The 27120-nt window shown below is 39.6% G+C and overlaps 1 protein-coding gene across 3 annotated transcripts in view; it reads right to left on the bottom strand.

Annotated features, from left to right (window-relative positions):
- Positions 1–27120, bottom strand: part of LOC107686144 (ryanodine receptor 1-like) — a 48603-nt gene that overhangs the window by 9017 nt on the left and 12466 nt on the right. Inside the window, exons 32-86 of one of the 3 annotated variants that reach the window (XM_016483017.1) lie at positions 26869–27029; positions 26560–26722; positions 26278–26364; positions 25950–26176; positions 25360–25804; positions 24656–25258; positions 24372–24572; positions 24124–24235; positions 22510–22650; positions 22149–22422; positions 21914–22028; positions 20118–20250; positions 19836–19930; positions 19613–19748; positions 19175–19361; positions 18944–19055; positions 18739–18859; positions 18487–18656; positions 18081–18301; positions 17861–17951; positions 17632–17772; positions 17343–17506; positions 17162–17240; positions 16888–16977; positions 16329–16469; positions 16153–16230; positions 15984–16059; positions 15734–15857; positions 15534–15649; positions 15371–15438; positions 15150–15271; positions 14930–14979; positions 14688–14748; positions 14465–14591; positions 14261–14372; positions 14080–14161; positions 13854–13984; positions 13033–13350; positions 12706–12946; positions 12531–12618; positions 12295–12387; positions 11440–11454; positions 5443–5613; positions 5259–5318; positions 5047–5181; positions 4735–4847; positions 4505–4601; positions 4263–4369; positions 3825–3876; positions 3520–3594; positions 1087–1186; positions 902–981; positions 731–807; positions 572–645; positions 48–65 (exon numbers count right to left, since the gene is read on the bottom strand). In XM_016483017.1, coding sequence (XP_016338503.1) covers positions 48–65; positions 572–645; positions 731–807; positions 902–981; positions 1087–1186; positions 3520–3594; positions 3825–3876; positions 4263–4369; positions 4505–4601; positions 4735–4847; positions 5047–5181; positions 5259–5318; positions 5443–5613; positions 11440–11454; positions 12295–12387; positions 12531–12618; positions 12706–12946; positions 13033–13350; positions 13854–13984; positions 14080–14161; positions 14261–14372; positions 14465–14591; positions 14688–14748; positions 14930–14979; positions 15150–15271; positions 15371–15438; positions 15534–15649; positions 15734–15857; positions 15984–16059; positions 16153–16230; positions 16329–16469; positions 16888–16977; positions 17162–17240; positions 17343–17506; positions 17632–17772; positions 17861–17951; positions 18081–18301; positions 18487–18656; positions 18739–18859; positions 18944–19055; positions 19175–19361; positions 19613–19748; positions 19836–19930; positions 20118–20250; positions 21914–22028; positions 22149–22422; positions 22510–22650; positions 24124–24235; positions 24372–24572; positions 24656–25258; positions 25360–25804; positions 25950–26176; positions 26278–26364; positions 26560–26722; positions 26869–27029 — 7471 coding nt within the window. Of the gene's footprint in view, positions 1–47; positions 66–571; positions 646–730; positions 808–901; positions 982–1086; positions 1187–3501; positions 3595–3824; positions 3877–4262; positions 4370–4504; positions 4602–4734; positions 4848–5046; positions 5182–5258; positions 5319–5442; positions 5614–11439; positions 11455–12294; positions 12388–12530; positions 12619–12705; positions 12947–13032; positions 13351–13853; positions 13985–14079; positions 14162–14260; positions 14373–14464; positions 14592–14687; positions 14749–14929; positions 14980–15149; positions 15272–15370; positions 15439–15533; positions 15650–15733; positions 15858–15983; positions 16060–16152; positions 16231–16328; positions 16470–16887; positions 16978–17161; positions 17241–17342; positions 17507–17631; positions 17773–17860; positions 17952–18080; positions 18302–18486; positions 18657–18738; positions 18860–18943; positions 19056–19174; positions 19362–19612; positions 19749–19835; positions 19931–20117; positions 20251–21913; positions 22029–22148; positions 22423–22509; positions 22651–24123; positions 24236–24371; positions 24573–24655; positions 25259–25359; positions 25805–25949; positions 26177–26277; positions 26365–26559; positions 26723–26868; positions 27030–27120 lie in introns of all 3 variants that reach the window. The other 2 variants (XM_016483016.1, XM_016483018.1) reach the window with 2 other exon arrangements.

Here is a 27120-nt window from a genome sequence, read left to right as displayed (position 1 = left end):
CAGAGAGGAGTGACAGGAAGAAATAGAGGGACAGAGGCATTATTTACCCCGCTCTAGCTTCACGTCTGAGGCCCGTGAAAGGAAGGAACAATGAAAAGAGATGGGGGACAAAAGTATAGTTATGGAAAAAGAGGGATGGTGAGTTGACGGCAAACAGACGGCATGGAATGAAAAGGGAATTATTCATGGCCAATATCATAATCTGTTTATTGACATCATATTAGACTAGATTATTAAATTTGGAGATGGTAAGACTGTATGACAATATGGTTACAATTAATTTATTCAACTGATATATTTGTTTAACAAATGATGTGCATTTCCATGTTAGAATGACCAAACATGTATGATTACAGATGGATGACTGAATACTTGCTGTATTTCATTTTGGCCTTAAATTTTGGAGCCAAACAAGACATTCTACACGGTAATGCATTCAACAATCTCTATATGCTATAGTTACTCTATACTTGCAAAATCACATTTGATAGGACTTAACTGATCTTCCTTTCAACAATATATTGGTATTATTCTTGATGAAAAAAGATTCTAGATCGTTCATATTACTTACTTGTTCCCTCCTCTGACACCATACCTAGACCCTCTGCTTTATTCTGCCTCTCAAAGGCGTTCAGGTCCAAAACACTGCAAAAGAGGCACAAACACTGATTTAATGAATCGTTTAACTAATATGAATGCGATGTGACAACAGCTCCCAGTCAGAATATACCTGCAGGTCTGCATTAGAGCCTGGACACTGAGGAAGAAACCTACATCTTTCTTGTCTTTCAGATAGTCCAGCATTTTCTGCAAGCAAATTACCAATGCTGTTACATCTCAGCATTAGTTTAGGGTCTAATTCACTGTCATGCCTCCATGATGCAGATGACTTTGATCTAACCTGTTGGACCTCACTGTTCCCACCATTTAGAATGGAAATACCAAGTTTTAGGGTGGAAGAGACCATGCAACCAGTCTCACCTGTACAAAAAAAAAAAAAGATTTTAAAATAAATGGAGACCAAAGAGCTCAAGCTTCAAAAAAAAAAAAAAAAAAAAAGAGACATGAAAAGAGGTGAACATGTACCCTTGCAGGCACTAATCATCTGTAGGACCATCTCAGCAGCCCCTCTGTTGTGGAGACGTGACTGTTGGTAGAGGAGTCTTTGCTTTTCCATCTCTTTCTCCTATAGGGTTAAACATGGCAAAATTGAACCGTCTGAAAGCCTTAACATTTCTCCTTTCTTACAATCTGTTCTTTCTGCTCAATCTCCCTGTCCCACTAATTGAACTACAGCCATCTAACAATAACACTAAAATCATCTTTCTTTATAAGCAATAACGTTCATTTTTCTATCTTGGCCATTTACTACTTGTCATTTTTAATAGTCTTATCTTATGGGCGATGGAAAAAAATGTAGAAATACATCAAAGAAAAGAAACTTGGATTTTCAATCTAATTGGGTATTTCTAATTTTAGAAGCTGCTTTTTACTGTGACTATGACATAGGGCAGCAGTGAGAATATTAAGTTATTGTCATGGCAACCCAAAACACTGTTTGAGGCTTTCATCAAGTCAACCACAAACACTGCTAACGTTTACAACTTTCCTTTTCAGCAGTATCATCAATTCTTTACAGCGATTTTCTCAAATGTTTGTCTAAATATCTTATGCAACACAAAGTGAACATTTATTTATTTGAGTTAAAATGTGATTATAACAGTGTTAAGGCAAGATCAGGTGATTGTGAGTGCTTGTAAATGATTTGGGCCCTGCTGATGTGATTATTATTTTTATATTCTAAAATTCTCTTCTCTTTCAGTCATTTTCATTTAGCATGCTCCCATCATCCTCATTAGTTTTGGGACAGTCATTCTAATTTCTCACGTTTGTCTATCAGAGCAAACGTTGGACTACAGTAAACTCTCCCGATGGCTTTGCATCTTACAGAGAAACAAAGAACCATGCAGGTGTTACTCATCTACAGCTCTGTCTCCTGGAAAGTGAACTGTAAACTCAGGAAAGTGCTTCTGTAGAATATTCGTAACCCTTAACCCAGCATCATCAAACATCAGTTTATTTGGAAATAAACTGGAATTGTAATTATAGTTTATCTTTAGCAAATACAATTCCATAACATAATGTTATCATAAACAGATAATAAAAGCAAGCTTTTTTATTACAGACATATGTAAACAGTACTGCAAAGAGAAAAATTTAAAAGCAATTACAAATGGTGGTTTACTTACATAAGCTCGCTTTGCCAAAAAATGTATAAATCATAAAGCATATATGTTTATAATTACAGCATGCATAATACAGTACACCCCCCTCCCAAACCTCCCATCCCACCCCCCTCCCGTGTAAGCCTGACCCAAGTAAGCACCCAAATGTGTGGAATATATGGTGCATTTCTTCTTCCTATGTCTATACATATATGCTCAGCCTGATTGAGTGTGCGTGTGTGTGTGTATGTGTATGGCGTGCACAATCCACTTCGTTATAGTTGCAGCTGTGTGTTTGTTCCTCTGTGTGTGTGTGTGCAGACTAGGAGACTGCTCTGGCTTTAACTGTAGTCTGTGTGTCAGTATACTATGTCAGTAATATTGAGAAAACCGTGATTAGTCACTTTCACATGATTATTGTGAATGAGTTAAAGGAAATCAAGGTAAGAATAGAAAGCATACAGAAACAATATGACAAATACGTTATTAGTTATTGCTCAAAGTAAAACAGCATATAGAAGTAAATGCACGTTAATTTACACATCAATCTTATAGCTCATAGCAAGAAAATGATTAAAAAAACATGTCATTCAACAAATGATTAAAAAGAAACAATGAGGATATAGCTTCTTTTGGACATCAAAGCTGCAACAGGTGAATTTTCACACACTGAGGTCTCAAAATTGCCTCGTGAAATTATAACGTTATACTGTATAATTTCTGTTTTTATATTTTTTATCTGTTACATTTTAAAGTATTATATGACTTAAAAGCTTCATGGCCAATCAATGCAATTTGTTGAGCAACTTTGTCATTTTTGCGACATAGTATAAAATGATCACATGTTGCAGCTTTAGGTTATCCAAACACTGAATGGTACAACAAAAAGCATAAAAAAATCTCCTTAAGCCTAAACTACTAAACACATCAGAATAACGATGCTCTTTTGGTATAAAATATAAGTTACTGTTTTTGATGTTTAATTTATTGTATTTAAATGTATTCAGATATTTTTACACAATTAATATCTGTGTTTAGTAGGTGGCTCAAAGTTTAATATCAATTGTAAAAAAACATGTTAAAGATGATGCAGTGTAATGTGATAAAACATATTAGATGGAGTCAGATGGAGAGACAGAGAGCACAGCCTGGACAAAGAGACATAAAATGGGATGTGAGTGAATGGATGGATGGATGATACAGTGGTTGGTTTGGATGTCACTCAGGTCTACCGCTTCTGTGTCTTCCCCATCCCCAGCCCCCGGACTCCCCCTACCATCTCTGTCTGTCGCACCTCAAAGGGCATCTCCTCCTCTCCCCCCTCTTCCTCCTCCTCACCCCCCTCATCCTCTTCACCCATGTGGCAACTCTAAATTCACCAGAGATGGACACAAAGAATGTTACACAGCATGAGATCCTGTGATGGAACCTTCTATGTATTTAAAAACAATTAAAAAAAAAATCTAAAATCAAATAGAAAAATGGCTTGACTGAAATGGAGAAAAGTTACAAGTTACAGTAAAGTAACAATATTTTAAATATATAAAATAAATTACTAAATTGGTGATGATTGTTAACCATAAGACAGAGAGGTCTCACCTTAGCCATGATATCAGCATATGCCATGTATAAGTAATCTATGTCCAGTTTACTGTGACAGAGCAGAATCAGGGAACAAAATAATCAAAGGAAATAAAAGATGCAAAAACATGCCTACATTTTAAATCCTAATTGATCCTAAAGTTGCTTTCTTTGTTAATAATTCTAAAAACCATATCATTTTTAGATTAGAAATACATATTTAGAAATATAATTTTTAGATCATAATATGTGGTCACATTTCTTCGTATAGTGACTGTTAAACTGTATAATTGACTGTTGCATTACTTATGAACACTGTACATTATAGAGTACTTCTAAACCTATTCATTACATATCTGTAAATTGTTTTTATTTTGTAATGGATGATTACATAACTTCACCAAAAGACCATGTGAACAACCTGAATAGTCACTGGTAATATAAAGCGGGTCTCACCTCTTCTCGGTGAGGGCTGTGCGACTAAAGTGAAGAATGAGCTGATGAAGAGGGTCTGGCTTTGTCTCCTTTTCTTCTTCCTCCTCTTCTTCTTCCTCCATTGCTTTCTATGTCATTGAGAAAAAGAAATCTGTTACTAAATTTGTCTACAGGGAAAAACAAAGCTAACAGGAAATATACTCCACTCAATTTCTTTCACACTAAAATGCACGAGTTATTTTTGTTAATTTGGGAGCACATACAGACAGGTCATCAATCATTCTATCCTCAAAGGAATATCCTTCGGTTTGGATCCAGTTTCGCTTGTACCCATCCAGGAACATGTTACATGCTCTGTGCCTGAAAGAGAGACAATACACATTTATATATCTTCTCTAATCCACCATTATCTCTTTTATTCATTCTATGAATCAGACCGACTAGTGCAGAAACATGTATGTATGTTGTATGATTGTGACCTGTCTTGTCTCACCTGGGCAGGTTGTAAAGTGGAGTCATCCTAAAACAGGCCACCACTGCTCTACGTCGTTGCTTTGACAGCAGTTTATGCCAAACCATCTTTTTGGACTTGAAAGGGTGCTCAGTCTGTAAAAAGAACAACTATCTTAGGGCGTTTTCAGATTTTAAACCACATATGGAATGGATATTATGTCGTCTAGACTACAAACAGCTGAAGCAATTTGAGTTGGATACTGAAATATAGTGGCAGTGTGGGTGAGTGGTCACCAAAGTGTGCATTACTTGCATTGCACTAGGAGTTTCAGACCTTGGAATTCAAACTCACCACTTCAATGTGGTAGAGAACTGCAGAGACCTCTTGAACCCGCGTCACAACTTTCTCTGGGGCATCTGCATCTTCTGCCTTTCCTGCCATTTCCTTATACAGTGCCATCTGCCAGCGCATAGACGGGTTATCAACCTGAGGAGAGAGAGATAGCATTCAAATGTCTGCAAAAACACTTTTTAAAAAGACTTTAACATCAGACATACACTCACCTTGCCCTGGAGGTGCAGGTTATTTTGCAAGAACTCTCTGACCTCCTCATTTGTGTCTTTCTATGGGTCAAAGACACAACAGACATGCTTCAGTTTACCTGTTTAGTGGCCAACCTAAAGTTTTCATGTAAAACTTTATTAAAACATCCTAAGACAGACAGACAAATAGATGGGACCACACTACCAAAGAATAGCGTGTCTTGGCCAGGTTAATGAGCTCCTGGTCTGCAGGAGAGCACATGTTTAGTCCAATGGGAAGAATTTTCTTCAGGGCCGCCACAATGAGGGATGTTTGAACAGAGTATCGATCTCCCCGTCTCTTTTTCTTGGTACGCTCCACATCCGTGCCACCAGCCTGAGATGACAGTAACATTCAAAGCATGACAGCTGAAAATAGACATCATGAAATTACTTTCAATGAAGCCTTAGCATCTTGTGAGACGATTTTCATATTGAATGAGTCTGTTGACCACAAAATGGACGTCCACCTCAAAGAGTGTACTATCATTTTATTGAGCAAAATCCAAAGCTTCCTGTTCCCTCACCAGGACCTAGACAACTAAACAGACCAATCCATCCTTACTTGAAGGCATTATTTCAGTCATTAGATTTTATTTTTAAGTTAGGACTTCTTTAGAGAACAGTCCTTAGAAATGAGCCATTCTGATTAATAGGTTCATTAAGAGGGAAGGAAGGGTGAATGTTCAGGGTTGCTTTTTATCAAAATAGACAACAACAGTGGGGCTTAGTGGGGAAGACAAGTTGTAGTAGGTCTGAAGCTGAAATCTCAATACTACTGTAACTTAACAGAGGTGACAGCATCAAAAGGGGCAAAAATCATTCAACTGCAACATCATCTTAGCTCAGGCACATAATAGAAGCAGGCACTACAGGTTGGCCGGTGCTGTAATGTGTCAGTGCAGTTTAATACACTCCATGCACTGAAAAGGTCTGTAAGGATATGCACAGTCATAACATGCTCAGCCTCAGTGGGTGGAGGAGGAACTGCAATCCCACACTCAGTAACAATAACAAACACATTCAGTGGCGTTAATTATAAAACTAAGGGGAAACGATTGCTTTTGACTCATTTTGGGTTGCCAACCTTAAAGAAACCCAACCCATAGAGAAAAAGGAAATTATTTCAGTAATCTTGATCACACGCGTCCTGTTTGCACCAGTTTTGCCCCTCCAAACCAACACACTCTCAGTTTTAGAAACTGGGCCTCATTTAGGAAACATGAGCAAAATACATTTTATGTAACTGATTTGAATGCAATAATTAAGTAAGAAAGGTTTTAGACAAAAATTGTTCTGCATATGCTTCATTAATGAGACCCATTGTGTGTGAGAGAGAATACACTGTAGTTGTTTGAACCTGAATTTGAGTATTGATCTTATTCGTAAAGCCTGACTTTTTTTAATGGAACAGTTCACTGAACTTTTAGACAACTATTTAAAAAAATGTGTTTGCATATGTGTTTTGTTGAGTATCCTTTATTTATTGTCAGGCTATTCTGCCCTTTGTATCAAACACCTTGCTTGATTCGGCAATCAGAAAACGCTTCCCAAAGACAACAGAGTCGAGGAATCATTTCTTAGCGTTACTATTGAACATGGAATAACGTAAAATGAATGTGCCTTCGGATCAACTTAAATCGAGGAACAATAACAGCCACAACCACATGCTCTTTCCTGCTACTGTACTGCTGAAACCCTTGCTCACACTTGTGATGTCATCATATAAGGACACAACAACATTATATGCAGTACTTAACCTTGAACAGAAGGGGGCATTAACTTAACTGGAACTTTTATTAGACTAAACGCAGAATGTCTATAGAACAGCACACAGGCTTTTATGGTTCATACAGTATGATACAGCATACAGAGCTCAAACTAAAAGAGGAAAAAACACCTCACTTTTATTCAGAGGCCCAGACAGAGCAAAAAATTAGATGGTCTTTGAAATTCTGATAGATTCCAGCTATCACTGGATATGTCCTAATAATATGTCTTCTTAGTAAGATTATATTTAAATGCTTAGGTTTATGATGCAAAATCTGTTGTTTTAATTGTTAAAAAAATCCAGTCCAATGATGCCTGAGAAATGGACAAATAACAGTTCCTCAAAAGCCTGATGTATAGTGTTTAATATTTACATTTTAACATGATTTAACATGATTCTTGTTTACTTTATAAAAAATGAGTAAAGTTTTCACAGCAAAAAAACACAATCCATGATCTGAAGGTGATCATTTATAGAATTACACTAAAAGGCCTTTTACTTGCTAAAAAAATATCCACCTTATTTTTCAACGCAAAAGTATGCAGTTTTCTGTGAATGTGCGAGACTTACGGTTCATTAGCCACTGTAGGGAAATAACGAGAAGAATAACAAAGCGCAGTAAAGGGTAAAACTGTTTACACTACAAACCAGTGTGTTCATAATTAAGACAATATTAAAATAATATGGTAAGAAACACCATTTTGCAATATCAAGCAGCAAAACAAGCTGTTTTGTACAGCTAAAAATAGCTGGAAGCGGATGAGACCGGAAGCTAAACCCATAAAATTTACAAATGGCCACACCCACTCTATCGGGAAAAAAAAGGAGGGTAATACAGTAAACTTTAGGGTTACGACCATTAAAAATCATAATAAACATGGCCTTTGTGTGGGTCTCATAACTTGGACTAACACCTCTTTGTCTGGGACTGGGTCTTAAGGGCTCTGGTATTGGTCTGGATTTGGCTCTTATATTAATTTCAACCCTGGTCTGAATAAATCCATCTATTCTGTCATTTGAGCTGTAGACCACTATGTTAATGCAACTGAACAATTAAAGCCAAGTTTTAGAGGTTACATTAGTTCTAAAGTATGCAAATGTAATCCCTTTTTCCACAATCCCACCTCAATCATTTTCTTTTGATTGCATCAGGGGTCATGGGTTAAAAGGGGTGGATGGGGAGACAAAAATGGAACAATATGGAGATGTGAGCCATTGGATATAAGTACGGCAGCAATTCCAGTTAAGGGGGGATTAAGTAGGCACACATTAAAGGATGGACTCTAAATGCCCCCTTTTGTCAAGGAGGATGTATGACGAAATATACATTAATTGAGGTCAAATTCCTTCACATGAATCCAGTTTAGGAAATGAACTGAAATACAGTTTGAATCATTTGATGTGTGCATTTCTGTCTCAGTTGACTTCCTGAACAGATTAAATATTGACCCCAACCTGCAGCCGTTATACAAAAAGAAAAGGAAGATAAGAGATGTATGAAGATCCCCATCCGAACTACAGTCCAACAGATGCAAACTGCTGTACAGGGTGATGGCACAGGCCTCCAGGGGCTCGGACCCACTGCGACAGACATGGAATCAAGTGCCATGAGCCTCTAACAAAGAGTTCTTTCATCAAACGCCTCCATTCAGACTCCCCCCCTCACACACTGGCAGGACGACAGGGAGGTAGAGCTTTTTTGCATTTGGCTCCCAAACTCTGGAATAGCCTTCCTGATAACGTTCGGAGTTCAGACACACTCTTTAAATCTAGATTAAAGACACATCTCTTTGGCCAAGCATTCAAATAATGCATATCATAATCTTGTGCTTCAGTTATATCTGATCAAATGCACATTATTATTCTTTAGTTTGGGTTAAACAAATCAATTTTGCTTGGTTGGAACAGCAGCTATGCTAATTATGTCTCTATTTGTTTCTCTGTTTTTGCCACGGGATTGACATCCCATGGTAACTAGGATTTACACAAGCTTCAGTCTGGATCCAGAACACCTGAGAGGACCCCTCAGAGGACCTCAGATGATGCCAAGCCTGAAACAACATACAGAACTACCACATTTTGCTATAAGTTTGATTGCATCATATAATAATTGCTGTTAATAGTGTTCATCGTCTGTTTGATTACGTCTTTAATTGATTTTTCCGTACATTTCTGCCATATGTACATTGACTGACAGTCACCACTGATAAGCTACCACTAAATATTGTAGAAACTTAATTTGCTGTAAAGTTGCTTCGCAATGATTTGTATCGTGAAAAGCGCTGTACAAATAAACTTGAACTGAATAGGTGGGGGGAGTGAATGAACATTGCTCTCTTCCACCTGGTTATGCAAAATGGCCATCAGAAACAGTCAAAAGTTTATCAGTGAACGAAACCTATCAGCAATCAGATCTTGAAGTACCTGTTGATAAAAAAGATACATTCTTTGAGCATACACTAAATGACAAATTATTTGGATAGTATTTAGCATACATTGCGTAATTCTAGTTGAGAAACAAATGAGGGGGTGAGAGGTTAAACATTTCCAATAATTTTTTTTCAAAAAATGTACCCCTCAATAAGTGCCACCCTATTGCAAGTGCAAGCATTTTTATATCAAAGCATATATGGCATTAACCTAAAAACAAGCAAATAATATAACATTGAAACAGGTAAATATCAATATCCATATCCAAAACAATATAATGCATTATAACTGTTGCATCTTAAAAGTTCTAACCCCAAATAGGTGATATTATAATGCATTATAAATACAGACTTGATTAAAAACACAATAATAAACATACCCTTTTTTCTCTTTCTATCCACCTTATTTTTCAATGCAGAACTAAGCTGTTTTCTGTGAATGTGCGAGACTTCCGCTTCATTAGCTGCGGTAGGGAAATAACGAGAAGAATAACAAAGCGCAGTAAAGGGTAAAACTGTTTACACTACAAACCAGTGTGTTCATAATTAAGACAATATTAAAATAATATGGTAAGAAACACCATTTTGCAATATCAAGCAGCAAAACAAGCTGTTTTGTACAGCTAAAAATAGCTGGAAGCGGATGAGACCGGAAGCTAAACCCATAAAATTTACAAATGGCCACACCCACTCTATCGGGAAAAAAAAGGAGGGTAATACAGTAAACTTTAGGGTTACGACCATTAAAAATCATAATAAACATGGCCTTTGTGTGGGTCTCATAACTTGGACTAACACCTCTTTGTCTGGGACTGGGTCTTAAGGGCTCTGGTATTGGTCTGGATTTGGCTCTTATATTAATTTCAACCCTGGTCTGAATAAATCCATCTATTCTGTCATTTGAGCTGTAGACCACTATGTTAATGCAACTGAACAATTAAAGCCAAGTTTTAGAGGTTACATTAGTTCTAAAGTATGCAAATGTAATCCCTTTTTCCACAATCCCACCTCAATCATTTTCTTTTGATTGCATCAGGGGTCATGGGTTAAAAGGGGTGGATGGGGAGACAAAAATGGAACAATATGGAGATGTGAGCCATTGGATATAAGTACGGCAGCAATTCCAGTTAAGGGGGGATTAAGTAGGCACACATTAAAGGATGGACTCTAAATGCCCCCTTTTGTCAAGGAGGATGTATGACGAAATATACATTAACTGAGGTCAAATTCCTTCACATGAATCCAGTTTAGGAAATGAACTGAAATACAGTTTGAATCATTTGATGTGTGCATTTCTGTCTCAGTTGACTTCCTGAACAGATTAAATATTGACCCCAACCTGCAGCCGTTATACAAAAAGAAAAGGAAGATAAGAGATGTATGAAGATCCCCATCCGAACTACAGTCCAACAGATGCAAACTGCTGTACAGGGTGATGGCACAGGCCTCCAGGGGCTCGGACCCACTGCGACAGACATGGAATCAAGTGCCATGAGCCTCTAACAAAGAGTTCTTTCATCAAACGCCTCCATTCAGACTCCCCCCCTCACACACTGGCAGGACGACAGGCGCCCTGTGGCCCTTGTGTCCGTGGGGATGGGATGTTTCTTGAAACTGAGAGGGCCTATCTTTTCATCTGCATCATAGTAGCCATTTTACCCATAATTCTTTTATTATATTCTCTCAAATTCACATTTTCAATTCTGTATCTCTTAGAAATCCAATCCATTAGGAGTACTACCATTTTGGGGGAAAAACAACAACCATTATGCTATCTAGCATGAAATCTATCCACAAATGCAGCATGTAATGGAGCGTGTGAGACACTAGTCTGGTCAAACAGTTGAAAAGTCACTGTTATGCGTGTGTAGAGTGCCAGTGTGTTGGGGGGGTTGATGAAATGCCCCCCCAGATGTGAGGTGCCATGCGTTAGCACAGCAGTCGTGCAGTCAGAGAAGCTAACCTCAGAGTCCCCGGTCTAGAAACCCACCAGCATCCAGATGAGAAAAAGAGGACAGGGTACAGTCAGAGAGAGAACACCATTAACACTGTGATCTAAATCCTGTAAAATGCATCCGAAAAGCACTTGCCTTTGTGACAGCAAGAATAAACGCAACGTCTTCAGAAAACGCATGAAAGCACAGCTTACTTTACCTTTGATGTGGAGCTCGATGCCAAACAACCATTCACTTTTGGTTTATTAACTATTTTTAAAAATCGCAGCATTTACATTCACGGCATTAACAACCAGTGTTGTTATTGTTAACTAAAATGACTGAAAATTGTTTTTGGTAACTGACATAGTACGGGATGAAATTAGTCTCAAATTTACTAACAACATAATAACATAACATTAAATAAAATATAAATATTAGTTGAAAACTTAACTTAAATTTTTAGAAATGCTGCCTTGGCAACTACATGAAATAAGTTTAAACTGATGTAATAAAACTGAAATAAAAATAAAGCTAAATAGATATATTTAGCTTTATTAATTTTTTATTCATAAAAAAAAATTTAAAAAATTAACTACTAAAACCTAAACTAAAATTAAAATGAAAACTAAAAATATAGAAAAGGCAACTTCAAAATATTAATAAATACAATATAGAAATCATTCTAAAGTAACACTTACAACAAAACTATTATGCAAATGTAATGAATGAATGAATGTAAAATTGTAAAAAAACTAATATAGATGTATGAATTCACTCAATAAAAAAATACTCTGACCACATGATAATCAAATATCGAAGTAAATCGTTAGTCAAATATGAAAGTCTATGTCCCATTGCTTGCACATCTCAAAGGGCCTCACCTTGCTCATCTTGCTCTTACTGTCAGCAGTGAGAAAGGACATATTGTTAATTTCATTCATCACCACAAAGTTTTGCTCCTCTCGCTTGAAATTCTGCAGAGAGAATGAGAAGATCAGTGAGGTACACAGAATTGTAGATCGTTGCGTTCGAATGTCATATACTGTGGCTTCAATTAAAGCATTTATCATGTCTGCTGATACTGCGAGTTGTGATGAGTCAGACATTTGTCTCTTACATGAGATTTGGACCAGAAGATGAAGACCTCTCCCACCATGCGGAACAGCTCCTCAGCATCTGGGTCCCGGCACGTCAGCCATCTTGCTCTAAAACCCATGCGACATTTAAAATGTCAAGAGAGCAAAAAATGAATCCATTAAAAAAAAAAAACCTACACAGGAACCACAAAATACCTGTTGTTATCCACATAGCGGATGAGAAGAGGGTACAGCGCATATAGGTCTCTACAGAGAACTGCAAATTCATCTCTAATAGTGCCTTCCTCCTCGTCCCCCTCAGACTTCCCCTCCATACGCAGGTGCTCCTCCTCAGCCACTACTTTAGCTGTACGCTTCTTCAGCTTCTCCATGGTGGGAATGAAATGGGATTTGAGCATCTCTGCTTTGGCTCGGCTCACAATAGGCTGGGAGAACACTGGATCGAGACAAGGATATTATGTTGAAGATCAGGTACTGAACCTAAAATACAAACACAGACTTGAGAATCAAAACCTCTTGTACCTGCAAGCCTCTTCATCCAGGAAGCTTCGTCAATTCCCAAGTTGTTGACCACAATTTTCATGATACTTCCCAGAAGCTGGTTGAGATGATCGGAGGTGACGTCTGTACACAACTTACCCTCCAATTCGGGAAAGATCTCCACTCCTCTCTCCCACCAGCGGGGCAAATAGTTACACAGCATGGGCAGGGTGACCTCGATCACATGAGGCATTTCAGTGTAGCGAGCCCCCGATTCAGCCAGGTCACCAATCTCTTTCAATAATATGTCTAGCTCAGGAATGTCACACAGTTCATGGACGTGGTTCGGAAGGCCCAGGACTGTCGATTAAAGGAAGAATAAAAGTCAGAAACAAATACAGAAATGGATATATATATTACCATTCAAAAGTTTGGTGTCATAAGATTTGTAAATGTTTTCAAGCAGTCTCTCGCATTCATCAAGGCTGCATTTTATTTCAATATAAATACAGTAAAAACACTAATATTGTGAAATATTATTACAATTTAAAATTACATTTTAAAATGTATTTTATTCCTGTGATGTAAAAGCTGAATTTTCAGCAGCCATTACCTCCAGTCTTAAGTGTCACATTATCCTTCAGAAATCATCTGATATCTGAATTTGGTGCTCAAGAAACATTTCCTATTATTATCAATATTGAAAACAGTTGTGCTGCCTAATATTTTTTGTGGAAACTGATTTTTTTTTTCTCCAGAATTCTTTGATGAATAGAGTTCATAAGAATAGCATTTATTTGAAAAATCTTCTGTAACATTCCAAGTTGTATCATCGGTAGTGTAGCTGCAAAGAGAGGACTTACTTGCTCTTTCTCTAGGTGTCTTGGTAGTGTACACTGAAAACGCATTGTATTCATTAAGATGGGGCTCCAGGTAGGCCACAGGCATGGCTGCAGCGAGATGAGCAAGACATTCTCCAAGGGCTGGTCTATGCCTAATGTAAATATAGAGGAAAGTTATAGAAACCTCAACCACAGTCACATCACATACAGACTTATACACACACACACAAATACACTCTTAACAAACCTCTCTGCATGAGGTGTTTTTACAGTTCCAGAAGAGTAGATACTACACGTGATTCGATAACAGGACATCTGCAAATCGTCCACTAACAGAAACAAAAAGAGACAGGTTAATTTAACTACATTTTAAAACTATTAAAAACATACTGTATTTATGCATTTCAGTTTTCAAAAAAAGTCCTTACGGATAACATCATCTCCAAATTGGTGTTGAGCGATGTGGTCAAACAGTGAAGTGAGGACAGGGAGCAGAGCTGTTGTGGTGTAGTTAATATTCTGGGATACACCTTTAACCGGCTGAGAGATAAAAAACAAAAATAATCGTGCCATGCAAAAACAATGCAGCAAATTATCTTTGTCATATTCAGTAAGCATTACTCAAGCTGTACCTGATTGCCTTTGGACACTTTGCCGAGTTTGAGGTTCTCCACCATCTTTTCAATGTCATCAGCTGCACTCTCAAAGAACAAACGCAGTCCTGCTTTTACGATCTCAGGTCCAGATTTCATCACAGTTCTGTTAACGTCAGAGAAATAAAATAAAAAAAATGCAACATTTAACTACTTCACAAACTTTCTCCATTCTGACTGGAAATTCATTTCAGTGACTTACCTGGCATCAAGTGACCGTGCAAGGATATGAAGGCAGTTGACAATAGCAGGTGCATCCGTACCTGTGCATCACAAATATATGGTATTACATCAAGGACAGAAATTCAGCTTTTTTTAGACCCATAGGTAAAGCAAATTAGATGCTCTACTTATTTAGTTGATGGAGAGCAACACAAAAAGAAAGCAAAGCAGTAAGAAAACAGAAAGGAAAAGTGATGGAAGACAGCAGAGTAGATATCTTACCAAAGAGAAACACTCTGTGTCGCACCAGGGCAGACATCTTACAGAAGATGCTGACACCAAATAAAGGAAACCAAAGGAACATGAATAAATGAGAGAAAAAAGGAAAAGAAGGCAGCGAGAAGAACACTGGGTGAAATAAACGTAACAAAATACATGAGGTAAGATTTGGCCTTGTATTTGCCATAAACATCTGGTAAAGTGTCTGTAAGTGTGTTGTTACCTTGCAATCATCTCTTTTTCCTTGTTGGAGGCATGTCCGCCACTGCCCAGGATTTTGGCAGGTGTGGAAAGGAAGTAGAGGCAGTGATTTTTAAAATATTGATTTATTAAAGGCAAAAGAATCTGAGGATGACATAAAAAAAATCACAAATTATTCACAGTCCTGTGCTAATGTTCAGATGCTGAAAGACATTTTAGGCGTATAGACCACGAGAGCCTGACCTTGGCGAAGAACTTTATCTCTTGTTCGTGTGGCGACTTTTCCACACGGCCGCTGCTCACAACAGCCTCTGTAAACACAAATGTTACAGGAAATTTAGTTTATTTCAATTATTCCATTAATTAATGCAATAAGGATAAAGAACAAGGATAAAGAAAGTTGTACCAAGATGGGCTATGAATTCCTGGGCAATATCCATCCACTTTAGCAGCTTCTGTAGGAAGCCATATGCAAAACGCTTCTCAATAGAGGAAATGTCACTTTCCATATCTTTGAGCCCTCTGGACAGAGAGATTTTAGACAAGCAGAATTATAGCAATTACAATATTTTGGCGTATATATATGGGTTTCAGTGGCTCATGTACCTTGTCACAGCATATCCATTCAGCTGGAGAAACTTGAGCAACTCATATGCCTTCTCTCTATCTCGAGCCTTTTCTTTAGCTGTCAGTGTGTCATAAGGCACTAGCAAAGGGTGTGTGCCGCCCCCTAATTCAAAAAGAGAGATGTGGACAAGCTAAAAAGAGCTGCAACTAAAATACAAATTATAATAATAATACTGCAGCAAAACAATTTTAAAAATGTTTACTGATGAGACATTGGAGAAATGCAAACCTTTTGCTTGTAATTCCATTTTCTTTTTCCGCCCCCAGGTGTTGTGGTAGTTTTCTGCAAGCTGCTCTGCCATGGACTAGAACACGTAGTGTGTGGTTAGCAATGATGCTTTCTATTGTATTAAATGTTGATACTGAACTAAATGGGAATGTGCATTAGCACTGTGTACCTGTAGCTCTCTGGAAAGTGTCATGGCTGCGATATCAATGGGCTGAGGGCTGTAGCCATGACTGGGGTCATAAGTCGCCTATAAAAATAAATGAATTATAATATCATGCTTATATGATAGTATGCAGCTAGTATTTGGTTAGTATCTCAAGATATTTTTCCACTCTCTGTCCTTACCTGTGCAGTCTGTGAGATCTTACGAGCTGTCTTCTTTTCTGTTTTCTCGTCATCTCCATCTCTGGCTTTGTCCAGCGTCCACTCCCACGCAATCATGGCCTTGATGGACTCTTTAATGGGCCAGCGGTAGATTTCTTTATCCTATCCTCACAAACATTATTGAATTAAAATATATGAAATAAGGCTCTTGCAATAAACAAAAAGAGCACTATGAAGTCTGAGAGAGTCAAATATCCCGTTCTGTGTCTTGCTTTGGACTTTTATGTTGAAATTTTGGCTATGTAGTTTTTTTAATGCCTTTCCTAGCTGTCTGTTTGCAGTGTCTTTATTGATTTATTCATTGATTTAGGTATTATTGTCTTATTTAGTGTTTAATTGGTGTTATCAGCATTGGTTCTTGTTTTGTTTAATGTTTTTGTTCTGGTTCCAATATATGCTTTTGGTTTATCGTTGTTAAATTTGTTTATTCTGCACTTGGCTTTAGTGTTTACCTGTTTCTAAGTTCACCATAGTGACAGAGAGAGTGAAAATCTAATATTATACGTATGATGTCTGTTACCTTTTCAGAGAACGTTTTGTAAGGCCTGAGCATGGGATGAGTCTTGGCATTTTCATCCAGCACCTCACCAAAAGTCCAGTTGTTTTGAATCTGATGGATTATAAGGCACTGGTAAAACTCTTACACAAATAAATAAATAAACGAATAAATCAGAAACTAACCACCTAGGAACCACTCATAACATACTACCGACTATTTAGCAGCACCCTTGCAACCTACAGACCCGTGTTATAAAAAAATAAATACCCAAGTGAACAAATAGTAAAATGCATACCTTTTCAAAAGCCCATTTATCGTGTGTGTATTCTGCATATCTGTTGATGAAACCGTCCAGCTTCTCTGGAATGATAGTGCTATAAGAAGAGAACATTAAAACAGCTTAAGTAATCAAATATTTGACTTTTTGTTCATTTTATTTATCACGCTTAACAGAATAATTTAATAATTAAACGTACTTGGTCGTATCCACAGGTTTGGGATCAAAGTTGCCCTCAGCATCGACAGAGGCCTTTTTCTCTGTTTTGGAGGAGTAACTGGCATCCACATAATCAGGAGGAATCGCTCCAGCAATCGCACATATACATGGCATGGCAATTTTAAATAGCTCTGCATCAAATTTCTGTTGGTAGACACAAATTATAAAAGCTACAATGTTACTCTGTCTTTTCACTACATATTGGGACAGAATAACACTCTCAAACAGCATCTTTTGTGTTTATTACACAAAAGAGGGTGTATTCCCACCTTGTGGGCTAGAGATTCAAAAATTCCCCAGAAGAGTTTACGGGTCAGATGAAGCTCCTCCTCTGATGATACGCCAAAGTTAGCCCAACCATTAGGCAAACAATAGTACTTCCAACAACGCTCGTAATGATTAGTAAGCAGCTGCAAAATAATCACACAGGTGAGATAACTGTAGAAACAAGTTTAAATGAATAGTACCTACTGAATGTGTAATGAAATAATGCCATACCTTAAGGGGCATTTTAGCATACTCGTTCAGAATCGGCACGTCAAACACCAGCCGCCTGAGGAGGTGCTGGAGCATGGATGGAAGCAGGTACCTGTAAAGCAAACATTACATAATAAATCACCATCAAAATTATGCAAATAATGACATCAGCTAAGGCTAAACATGTTTTAAATGCACACTTGTTGTTTTATTACTGTTTGCTGCTGTGCATAACACTCACCTGCACAAAGACATAAGGCATTCCTCAATAACATCCCTCTGAGCTTTGGTTAGAGAGCGTCCTCGGGACAGCCTGTAGATGGTGTGGAGCATGGAGTCGATCATGATGGCACGGTGGTCCGTGCCGGCAAATAAAGGAGCACATTTAGTGATAAGAGGAAGCACAGCGGCGCACAGGTAACGGTTCAGCGCCAGGGCCATTTCGGTAGTACTGAATGCGGCCTTAGAGAAAGAACAGGATGGTCATTGTGACAGTACTGCAGACAGTTATGTACAGAGCATGTTGCAAGCTAAACTTGAACCCATATTTCCCATGTGAACACCACAGCTCAATATGTCTCATATTATTTGAATGCAATCACAGACAGCATTTTTGCTTGTGAAGAAAGATACAGTAGGTATCTTACTGTGTCTAAGGAAGCTGCTGCTCTCATGTCAGGCAGGAAGCCCACTTCCAGTACATGCAACAGGAAGTCCTGGTTGTCGATGCCATAAACTCTGTCCAGGAACAGGACCATTGGTGCTTTATGATCAGGCACAAAACTGGCAGACATCTTTGGCTCAATGATGCTGTTATCTGAAATGTAATGGGCAAAACAGGAAGTGTGAGAATGGTACGAATACATGCATCTATCTACAAGCTCTTAACTGATCATTACCTTTTCCAAAAGCAGGTATCTGGAATGGCAAGCTGATCACACCAACCAGATCCTCAATAGGCACCAGAGACCTAAGAATGGCCCTGATTCTCAAAGCCTCGCCTTTACCAGCTTGGATCAACTATGCAAGACGGAAAGTGTGAGATGTTCAATTAATCAGATTTCATTTATTATCACTCAAACATTAGCATACAAATGCACTTACATGCATCTCAGGTGCACAGCGACCCAGCAAATCAATGAGAGCTGAGTAAAAGGACATGATGGCATTTCCCAGGTGCACTCTGTTCTCCTCATGCTGCTCTTCACCTCCAAACCTGCCACAACATAAACAAGAAACACTCAAAAACCTCTCTACATACTACTGTGAAACCAAACAAGCATCACACTGGGTGACTGTCAGGATAAAATTAAGGATAAGGGAATTTGCACACACATGGGAAAGCGTCTGTCTTTTTTAACAGTGGGTCCATCTCTTGCAGGATCTTCTGAGATCTTAATGGCCTCTTCAATGGCAGCAAGCAGACCGTTGCCCCCTTCTCCTCTCAGCGCGGGACCAAAACACTCAGGCCTCCTGATCAGCAGTCGGACCACCACGTTAGCGTTCTCCTCCACGCTCTCTCCTGAAATGAGAACATTACATATAATGTTGAAAAACAATTCAGTTTAATTTAACTGAATTGAATTTAGGGATATTAGATGGGATCTGTTTTGGTCCAACAAAGCTGCACCATAAATTATTATTATTATTATCATTATTATGTATTCATATTAAGATTCTCACACTAACAAACAAACCAAGAGTATACAGTATCTAATGTATGCAAACTACACTCCTTTGTCCAGTTACAACCATCACATTATAAATACAAACCATTAACAAATACAGCAAAGCGCAGGAAATCCAGATACTTCTCGCCTCCGCAGGGATTCCACCCAATATCTGGGTAACCTTTTGATAAGAGCATGGGGCAACTCTGCAGACCACAACCTGCCAAGTACTTCACCACCTGCATAAACAGAGAACCAAAAAGAGTTTTCTGGCAGCCACAAAAACTGGTCATAAAGTTTTCCGTTTGTACTCTAGGTTGACACACCATCTCCAGGTCTTGCTCTTGGAGGGCCAGGGCAAGTTCGTTATTATCGATACAGGATGCAGCAGCAACATCAAGAGGAGTGGAGCCACGCATTCCTGAAAAAAAAAATGTTTACTGGTTGACTGATGTGACAATAAATAATAAACATTTATAGCTGAATATAATGAAATTTAAATTAGATTTAAGATTTAAATTTTAACTAGGCTAAACATAAACACACATACTGGAGATGAAAAGGAGAAACAGCTTAAAAAGGTGAGTTTCTCTAAAATCAGACTTTACCCAGTCCAATGCCACTGTTCTGCAAGAGGTAGCCCAAGTGATCAAACATTGAGCGCTGATTTTGTCTGCTGATACGGCAGAAATAACACAGGAAACGACAGCAGTTGGTCACCATTCGAGGGAATCTGATCTCCTGTTCAGAGAAAATGAAAATTATATCAAAAAAATCTTTCAAACCAATCAAATGTTTGAACATCACATTAAAATGTGTCTTTTAAAAACTGCATACCTTGGAATCTCCACCTCCGAGTACGTTCACCATAACCTCCATGACCGTCTCATGCATCCCCAGAGCTCTCATCAGGTTGGGGTGCTGGTAGAATACCCTGTTGCTCATAATATTTCTGAAAGAGAAAGACAGAGCATGGTTGCAACTCCAGCGTGGTGTAAATTCCTGACAGTGTAAGCAGAAGATATCTTTTGCAGTTGCTATTGTTACTTTAAGGGTACGATCATGCCCTCACCCAATACTTTGGATCATCAGCCTCTCCTCTTCAGGCCCCATCTGTACGATGAGCAGGGAGCGGATCTGTCCCAGACACTCCAGTAGCTCCATTGTGTCTTGCACAGACACTGCTTTGATAGTGTAGGCTTTGGGCAATGCTCGGATCAGCTCACCCAGGGCGTCGTACTGTCGGTGTAGCAGACTGAACATGAGCCGCACCAGCTCAGGGTTCTGAATGAAAGACTCCTGAGCCCAGTGGATCATGGTGTGGGAAATCAGCTCCTGCAGAGTACCTGTGACACAAGAGCAAAGGTTCATGTAATTACGGTATGGAAAAAAAGGGACTTTGAAGTCTAATATGAAGTAAAAAAGGCTTTTACTGGGTTCTTTATCTTCTTCAGGTTCAGGCTCAGCCTCCGGCTTCTTTCGCAAGCTCTTAACTTTCGCCACTAGTCTCAGGAGGCGCCCACGCAGAGAGGTGTCCAACTCCTCTTCCTGCTCTTCCTCTTCAATATGAACCCCTTTAACAGAGGAGGAGAATACATGTGACTCCCTACATCAGGGCTATTCAATTGGCGGCCCGCCAATCATCTTCATCCGGCCCGAGAAAGAGTATGCAGGTCGCACATATGCCTTGAATTGATTTTGCACTAATTAGTTTGTCCACAAGGTGGCAACACTGGCCCAGGCCAGCCGAAAAAGAAAGGGAAGAGACGCAATAACAACAATCTACCGGAGACCGCAACATCAATAGACGGCAGCGCTGACAAGTGCTTGTGTGAGGGAGTTATGAGATATCCACCACATCTCTAGTTTAAACGTGTTTAAAGACAGTGCTATCGGTCATAACTTCTGACCAGTGCTGACACGGGACGAAGATTATTATCAAAGGAAGTAGCCTATAGTTTGAAAGTCTGCGCTTTCAGCTGTACGCATATGCTGAGCCGCTTCAGACAAGCGCCGCGACAAAGTTCAGAATCCTTCAACTTTATGCAAATGAAGAGCGACTTTCGGGAGCAACAGCCAATAGGAAAGAAGACAGCAGAGCTCATGTGATCGCTCTCCTCTGACGTATTTCCTGTATTTGGCCCAAGTGTTCAAGTGAGGATGAAGACCACAAGTGTGTGTGTACAACTTTTCATTACCTGATGGGACACACTTATAGTGTTGTAAAAACGCAAGTGTTTACAGAGTTTAAATTTTTACTTTCAATACTTTGCATTTTAAAATAAACTTTTGAATGTCTGTTCAGTAGTCCTTTAACAGATGACAATTTAATTTCTGGTGCTTCTAATTAAGTGATAAAATGTTTGAACATCACATTAAAATGTGTCTTTTAAAAACTGCATACCTTGGAATCTCCACCTCCGAGTACGTTCACCATAACCTCCATGACCGTCTCATGCATTCCCAGAGCTCTCATCAGGTTGGGGTGCTGGTAGAATACCCTGTTGCTCATAATATTTCTGAAAGAGAAAGACAGAGCATGGTTGCAACTCCAGCGTGGTGTAAATTCCTGACAGTGTAAGCAGAAGATATCTTTTGCAGTTGCTATTGTTACTTTAAGGGTACGATCATGCCCTCACCCAATACTTTGGATCATCAGCCTCTCCTCTTCAGGCCCCATCTGTACGATGAGCAGGGAGCGGATCTGTCCCAGACACTCCAGTAGCTCCATTGTGTCTTGCACAGACACTGCTTTGATAGTGTAGGCTTTGGGCAATGCTCGGATCAGCTCACCCAGGGCGTCGTACTGTCGGTGTAGCAGACTGAACATGAGCCGCACCAGCTCAGGGTTCTGAATGAAAGACTCCTGAGCCCAGTGGATCATGGTGTGGGAAATCAGCTCCTGCAGAGTACCTGTGACACAAGAGCAAAGGTTCATGTAATTACGGTATGGAAAAAAAGGGACTTTGAAGTCTAATATGAAGTAAAAAAGGCTTTTACTGGGTTCTTTATCTTCTTCAGGTTCAGGCTCAGCCTCCGGCTTCTTTCGCAAGCTCTTAACTTTCGCCACTAGTCTCAGGAGGCGCCCACGCAGAGAGGTGTCCAACTCCTCTTCCTGCTCTTCCTCTTCAATATGAACCCCTTTAACAGAGGAGGAGAATACATGTGACTCCCTACATCAGGGCTATTCAATTGGCGGCCCGCCAATCATCTTCATCCGGCCCGAGAAAGAGTATGCAGGTCGCACATATGCCTTGAATTGATTTTGCACTAATTAGTTTGTCCACAAGGTGGCAACACTGGCCCAGGCCAGCCGAAAAAGAAAGGGAAGAGACGCAATAACAACAATCTACCGGAGACCGCAACATCAATAGACGGCAGCGCTGACAAGTGCTTGTGTGAGGGAGTTATGAGATATCCACCACATCTCTAGTTTAAACGTGTTTAAAGACAGTGCTATCGGTCATAACTTCTGACCAGTGCTGACACGGGACGAAGATTATTATCAAAGGAAGTAGCCTATAGTTTGAAAGTCTGCGCTTTCAGCTGTACGCATATGCTGAGCCGCTTCAGACAAGCGCCGCGACAAAGTTCAGAATCCTTCAACTTTATGCAAATGAAGAGCGACTTTCGGGAGCAACAGCCAATAGGAAAGAAGACAGCAGAGCTCATGTGATCGCTCTCCTCTGACGTATTTCCTGTATTTGGCCCAAGTGTTCAAGTGAGGATGAAGACCACAAGTGTGTGTGTACAACTTTTCATTACCTGATGGGACACACTTATAGTGTTGTAAAAACGCAAGTGTTTACAGAGTTTAAATTTTTACTTTCAATACTTTGCATTTTAAAATAAACTTTTGAATGTCTGTTCAGTAGTCCTTTAACAGATGACAATTTAATTTCTGGTGCTTCTAATTAAGTGATAAAAAGCAGTTGCAAATGATGTACAAAATAAATATACTCACCTTTGCACCAAAAAAAGTGTCGCACTTTGTTTTACTACCAAATTATATGTAATATCTTATTATTAATATTTAACTTACATTGGAAAGGTTTCCGTGACCTCTCGCGATCTTGGCAAAAAAGTCTCGTGATTTATTTCCAGAACATGATGCATGATGGGATACACTAAGCCTTGAATACCGCTCCGGAGGGGTATTTGAGATAGTGTGGATTTAGTGTGCGTTTAGGGCACTGCTCTTGAGCGTTTTTAAGACCTGGGACAGTCTTGCGCACTTACCTCCTGTCACGCGGTTTTGACATTTCGTTTTTCAGAAGGCGTGCCTTCATCAAATCGGCACTGCTCTTGAGCGTTTTTAAGACCTGGGACAGTCTTGCGCACTTACTTCCTGTCACGCGGTTTTGACATTTCGTTTTTCAGAAGGCGTGCCTTCATCAAATATGGAACTAATCGAGCCGTTTGTGTCCGACTGGGTTGAAAGGGATTGTAATAATGTAAATTATGTGAAAAATTATGTGTTTTTCGAACCACCAAGCATGAGAGCATGTTCTAGTACACCCCCAAAACAAAATCAAGACTTTCCTTTAATTCTTATATGAAACAGTGACAGTATATGTTCTTTGAAAAGGGTTTAGTCTGTGTGGTTAAACTGACCACAGTGAGCCAAAAGGTCATGGTGAAATGTCAGCAGGTCATTCCGGACTTCCTCAGGAACAGGGCAAACTTCCTCCTCTGGAGAGTTCTTAAAGCTCATCAACATGTTCACCTGAATAAACAGTGTAAGTGTAAATTTTAGCTCTTTTTTCCCTGGCAAGAAAAAGCAGCCTTGGTATATATATAAAGCTAAAAAAGCTTTATATATACCAAAGCTGCATTGTCTCTCCAGAGCAGCTGAACAGTACCTGTTCCTGTGGAGGGGAGCGGAATTCGCGGGTCTTGCGGGCTGTTTCTGCGGCGCTCATCGTGAAGGCCTGCATGAGCTCATTATATCGCTGTCTCTGATTGGTCTGCACCTGGTTGACAAACTTGTATGAGAAAGCAATTATGGCTTCCACTCTGTGACGTAGCTCACAGTCGCAGAAATATTGCAGGAGAGTACACATCTAAGGATGAGAAAGACAAAAAAAAGTCAAAAAGTTAGAGAAATACTAATATATTTTAAAGTCTTCAATCAATAGTACTTCACCTGAAGTTTAACAGACTCAGGAAGCTTCATGTGCAGCAGTCCCTCTCCCACATCCTCCTCTTCCTTTGCTTCTGCCTCTGCTGCACCAGTTTCTTTCTCAACTTCTTCATCTGTTGTTTTCTCTCTATCCGTTTTTTCTGCAGCATGTTCATCCTCCTTCCCTTCTTTTCCTGCATGCTTTTCATATTCCTCCTCCTCAGGTTCGAGCTCATCCTCCTCCTCTTCTTCAAGCTCTTCTTCCTCTTCCTCTCCCATTCCTTCATCCAGCTGCTCTCTCTCATTTTCACCCTCTACTTCCTCCTCTTCCTCTTTTGCCTTCATTCCTTCCTCTTTGCAGACCAGCTGTTGTTCAGCATCTCCAGTTTTGGCAGCCTCCAGTTCTTCAGCTGGGTTCTCACCATCAGTGAAGACGGATGGTTCGATTAGCTTCAGGATGTGCTTGACGTCGCTGTCATCAAACACGCCCATTATTAGCAAGGTGCTAATGAGCTTCAGAATGGGCACGAAGTGGAACTCAACGCTGCCACCTACGGGATCTCGCATGGCCTGCCCACCATCCTGCACGGCTTCTGTAAGCATGCTGAGGGCATGGTCTTTAAGCATCTACAGTACAGAAAGACAAAAAGAGGCAGCAAAGAGAAATTAAGATGCTAATTTTGTGGCAGTCTTTACAACAAGACACAAATTTAATTTCCTCCACCTACCTGCAGAGGTAAAATGGGACTGAGGGTGTAAAGGTCTGCATTAGTACCCACAAATCCAGTTGGGGCAAAGTGTAGTTTGGGGCGTAGACAGGTGGTGAGCCCAACACCAGGAAGCGCATGGGCCTTCTCAGCATCTGAATAGAGGGTGATGCTACGTGTGTCATCCGTCATGGGCACAATGAACTCTTTATTAGTCATGAGACGGTTGCGCTTGGCAGACTCGAGGTGCATGGAGATGAGCAAGTCGTAGTAGCCGCTGCGGATGGGGCCGGGAAGGTAGGTGTTTTCGATGGCGTAAAAGAGCTGCGATTCGTCAACGTGGCTGCAGAGGGCGTGAGCGACACGGTTGTTGCCTAGAGCGCACACTGAGCCGTACAATTTCAGTGTGTGGTAATGGAACTTCATTAGGTCGGTGCACTCCGACAGTTCCAGGATGTCAATGCACCTTGAGAAGAGAGGAAAATAACATTTTCAGTTTTGAAAGTTACATTTTTCATAACACACTGAATTCTTTTATTTAAAAGGATCAATTAATTTTTTTCTAATTTCTAATGAAATAACCAGGAACTATTTCCATACTAATGTAATACCTGTTTTCTTCTGGAATGTGCAGCGCCATCATAATAAGAGGCTCCATGCATTGTACTTTCCAGCCCTGCCTCTCACTCACACGGCCAGTTTCAGGAGCCAAAAAGTGATTGGGCATCCGGCTCCATATGACAGGTGTCAACATCTGGACATCCAACCTGGGAGGACACTGAGGGACCGGGTTCTTATGGTCGCTACGGAACATGGCCGCAGAGATGGGCATAATGTTCTGGATATAGAAAAGAAAAAGTAGAATAAGAATAATTTACATAAAAAATTACTATATAGTGTTTGTCCAACAAAATGACATCTTTAGCATGAGATAGTGACCTTTAGTTTGCCGAGTTCCACCTGTAACATGTTCTGGCTTGACGGCAAACAAAAGACAGCAGGGAAGAGCTTAGTACTGGGTTCCACCTGAAACACAGAGAAAGAGCTTAATGTCACATTAAATGGGCATACAATTATGGTGCTTTTAAGTATTTGTAAAATAAAAGAGATGAATAAATAAAAACATGAAATTATATATTATATTATATTATATAGCACTTGGAACACTGCTGCAAACATGTAGTCATGTAATTTAAACTACTTCACTTTGACCACTCTCACCTGGTAGAAGGCATTGATCTCTTTCCCATTGGCTGTAAAGGTCATCAGTCCTGTGTCCAGGTCCACCAAGCAGCCAATCACAAAATCCTCCTGGCTGATGCGTGTTTGCTGTGAGCTGCTAAACTCTCCTCCCCAAACCATGTAGCAATTGCTGCGTTTTACACTGAGGAAAGCAGAGGAAAGACACTGTATTGTTCTGAGAAATGTAAAGTGATATGAAATGGTTTAAGTTAAGCCTGGGTCCTTACTCATGTATGCCTATTCTGGTGGAAAATGTACTAAAGTATGTAGCAGCATGACTGGTCTTACCTGTCATGAATGTTGCCTTTATCGTCCCCAACCGTAACAGTTACATTTCTGACTTTACCCAGATCAAAATGTGGGTCATACTGGTGGTAGTCAGGAGTGACCCACCCTACCCATACTCCACTGGGCTCCTGTCCGGCAAACACCCGGACTGAATAATAATACTGGTGGAATTAAAAGAAGCTTTTATTATACATGACAACATTGTCAAGGATCAAAGCATTATTTAGACAAAATTCTGCAAGTGATGCAAAG

Source organism: Sinocyclocheilus anshuiensis, unplaced genomic scaffold (assembly GCF_001515605.1).
Source record: "Sinocyclocheilus anshuiensis isolate Anshui unplaced genomic scaffold, SAMN03320099.WGS_v1.1 scaffold437, whole genome shotgun sequence".
NCBI classification, from domain to species: domain Eukaryota; kingdom Metazoa; phylum Chordata; class Actinopteri; order Cypriniformes; family Cyprinidae; genus Sinocyclocheilus; species Sinocyclocheilus anshuiensis.
Note: the sequence above shows the minus strand (reverse complement) of the source record. Positions and strands in the feature narration are given on the sequence as shown.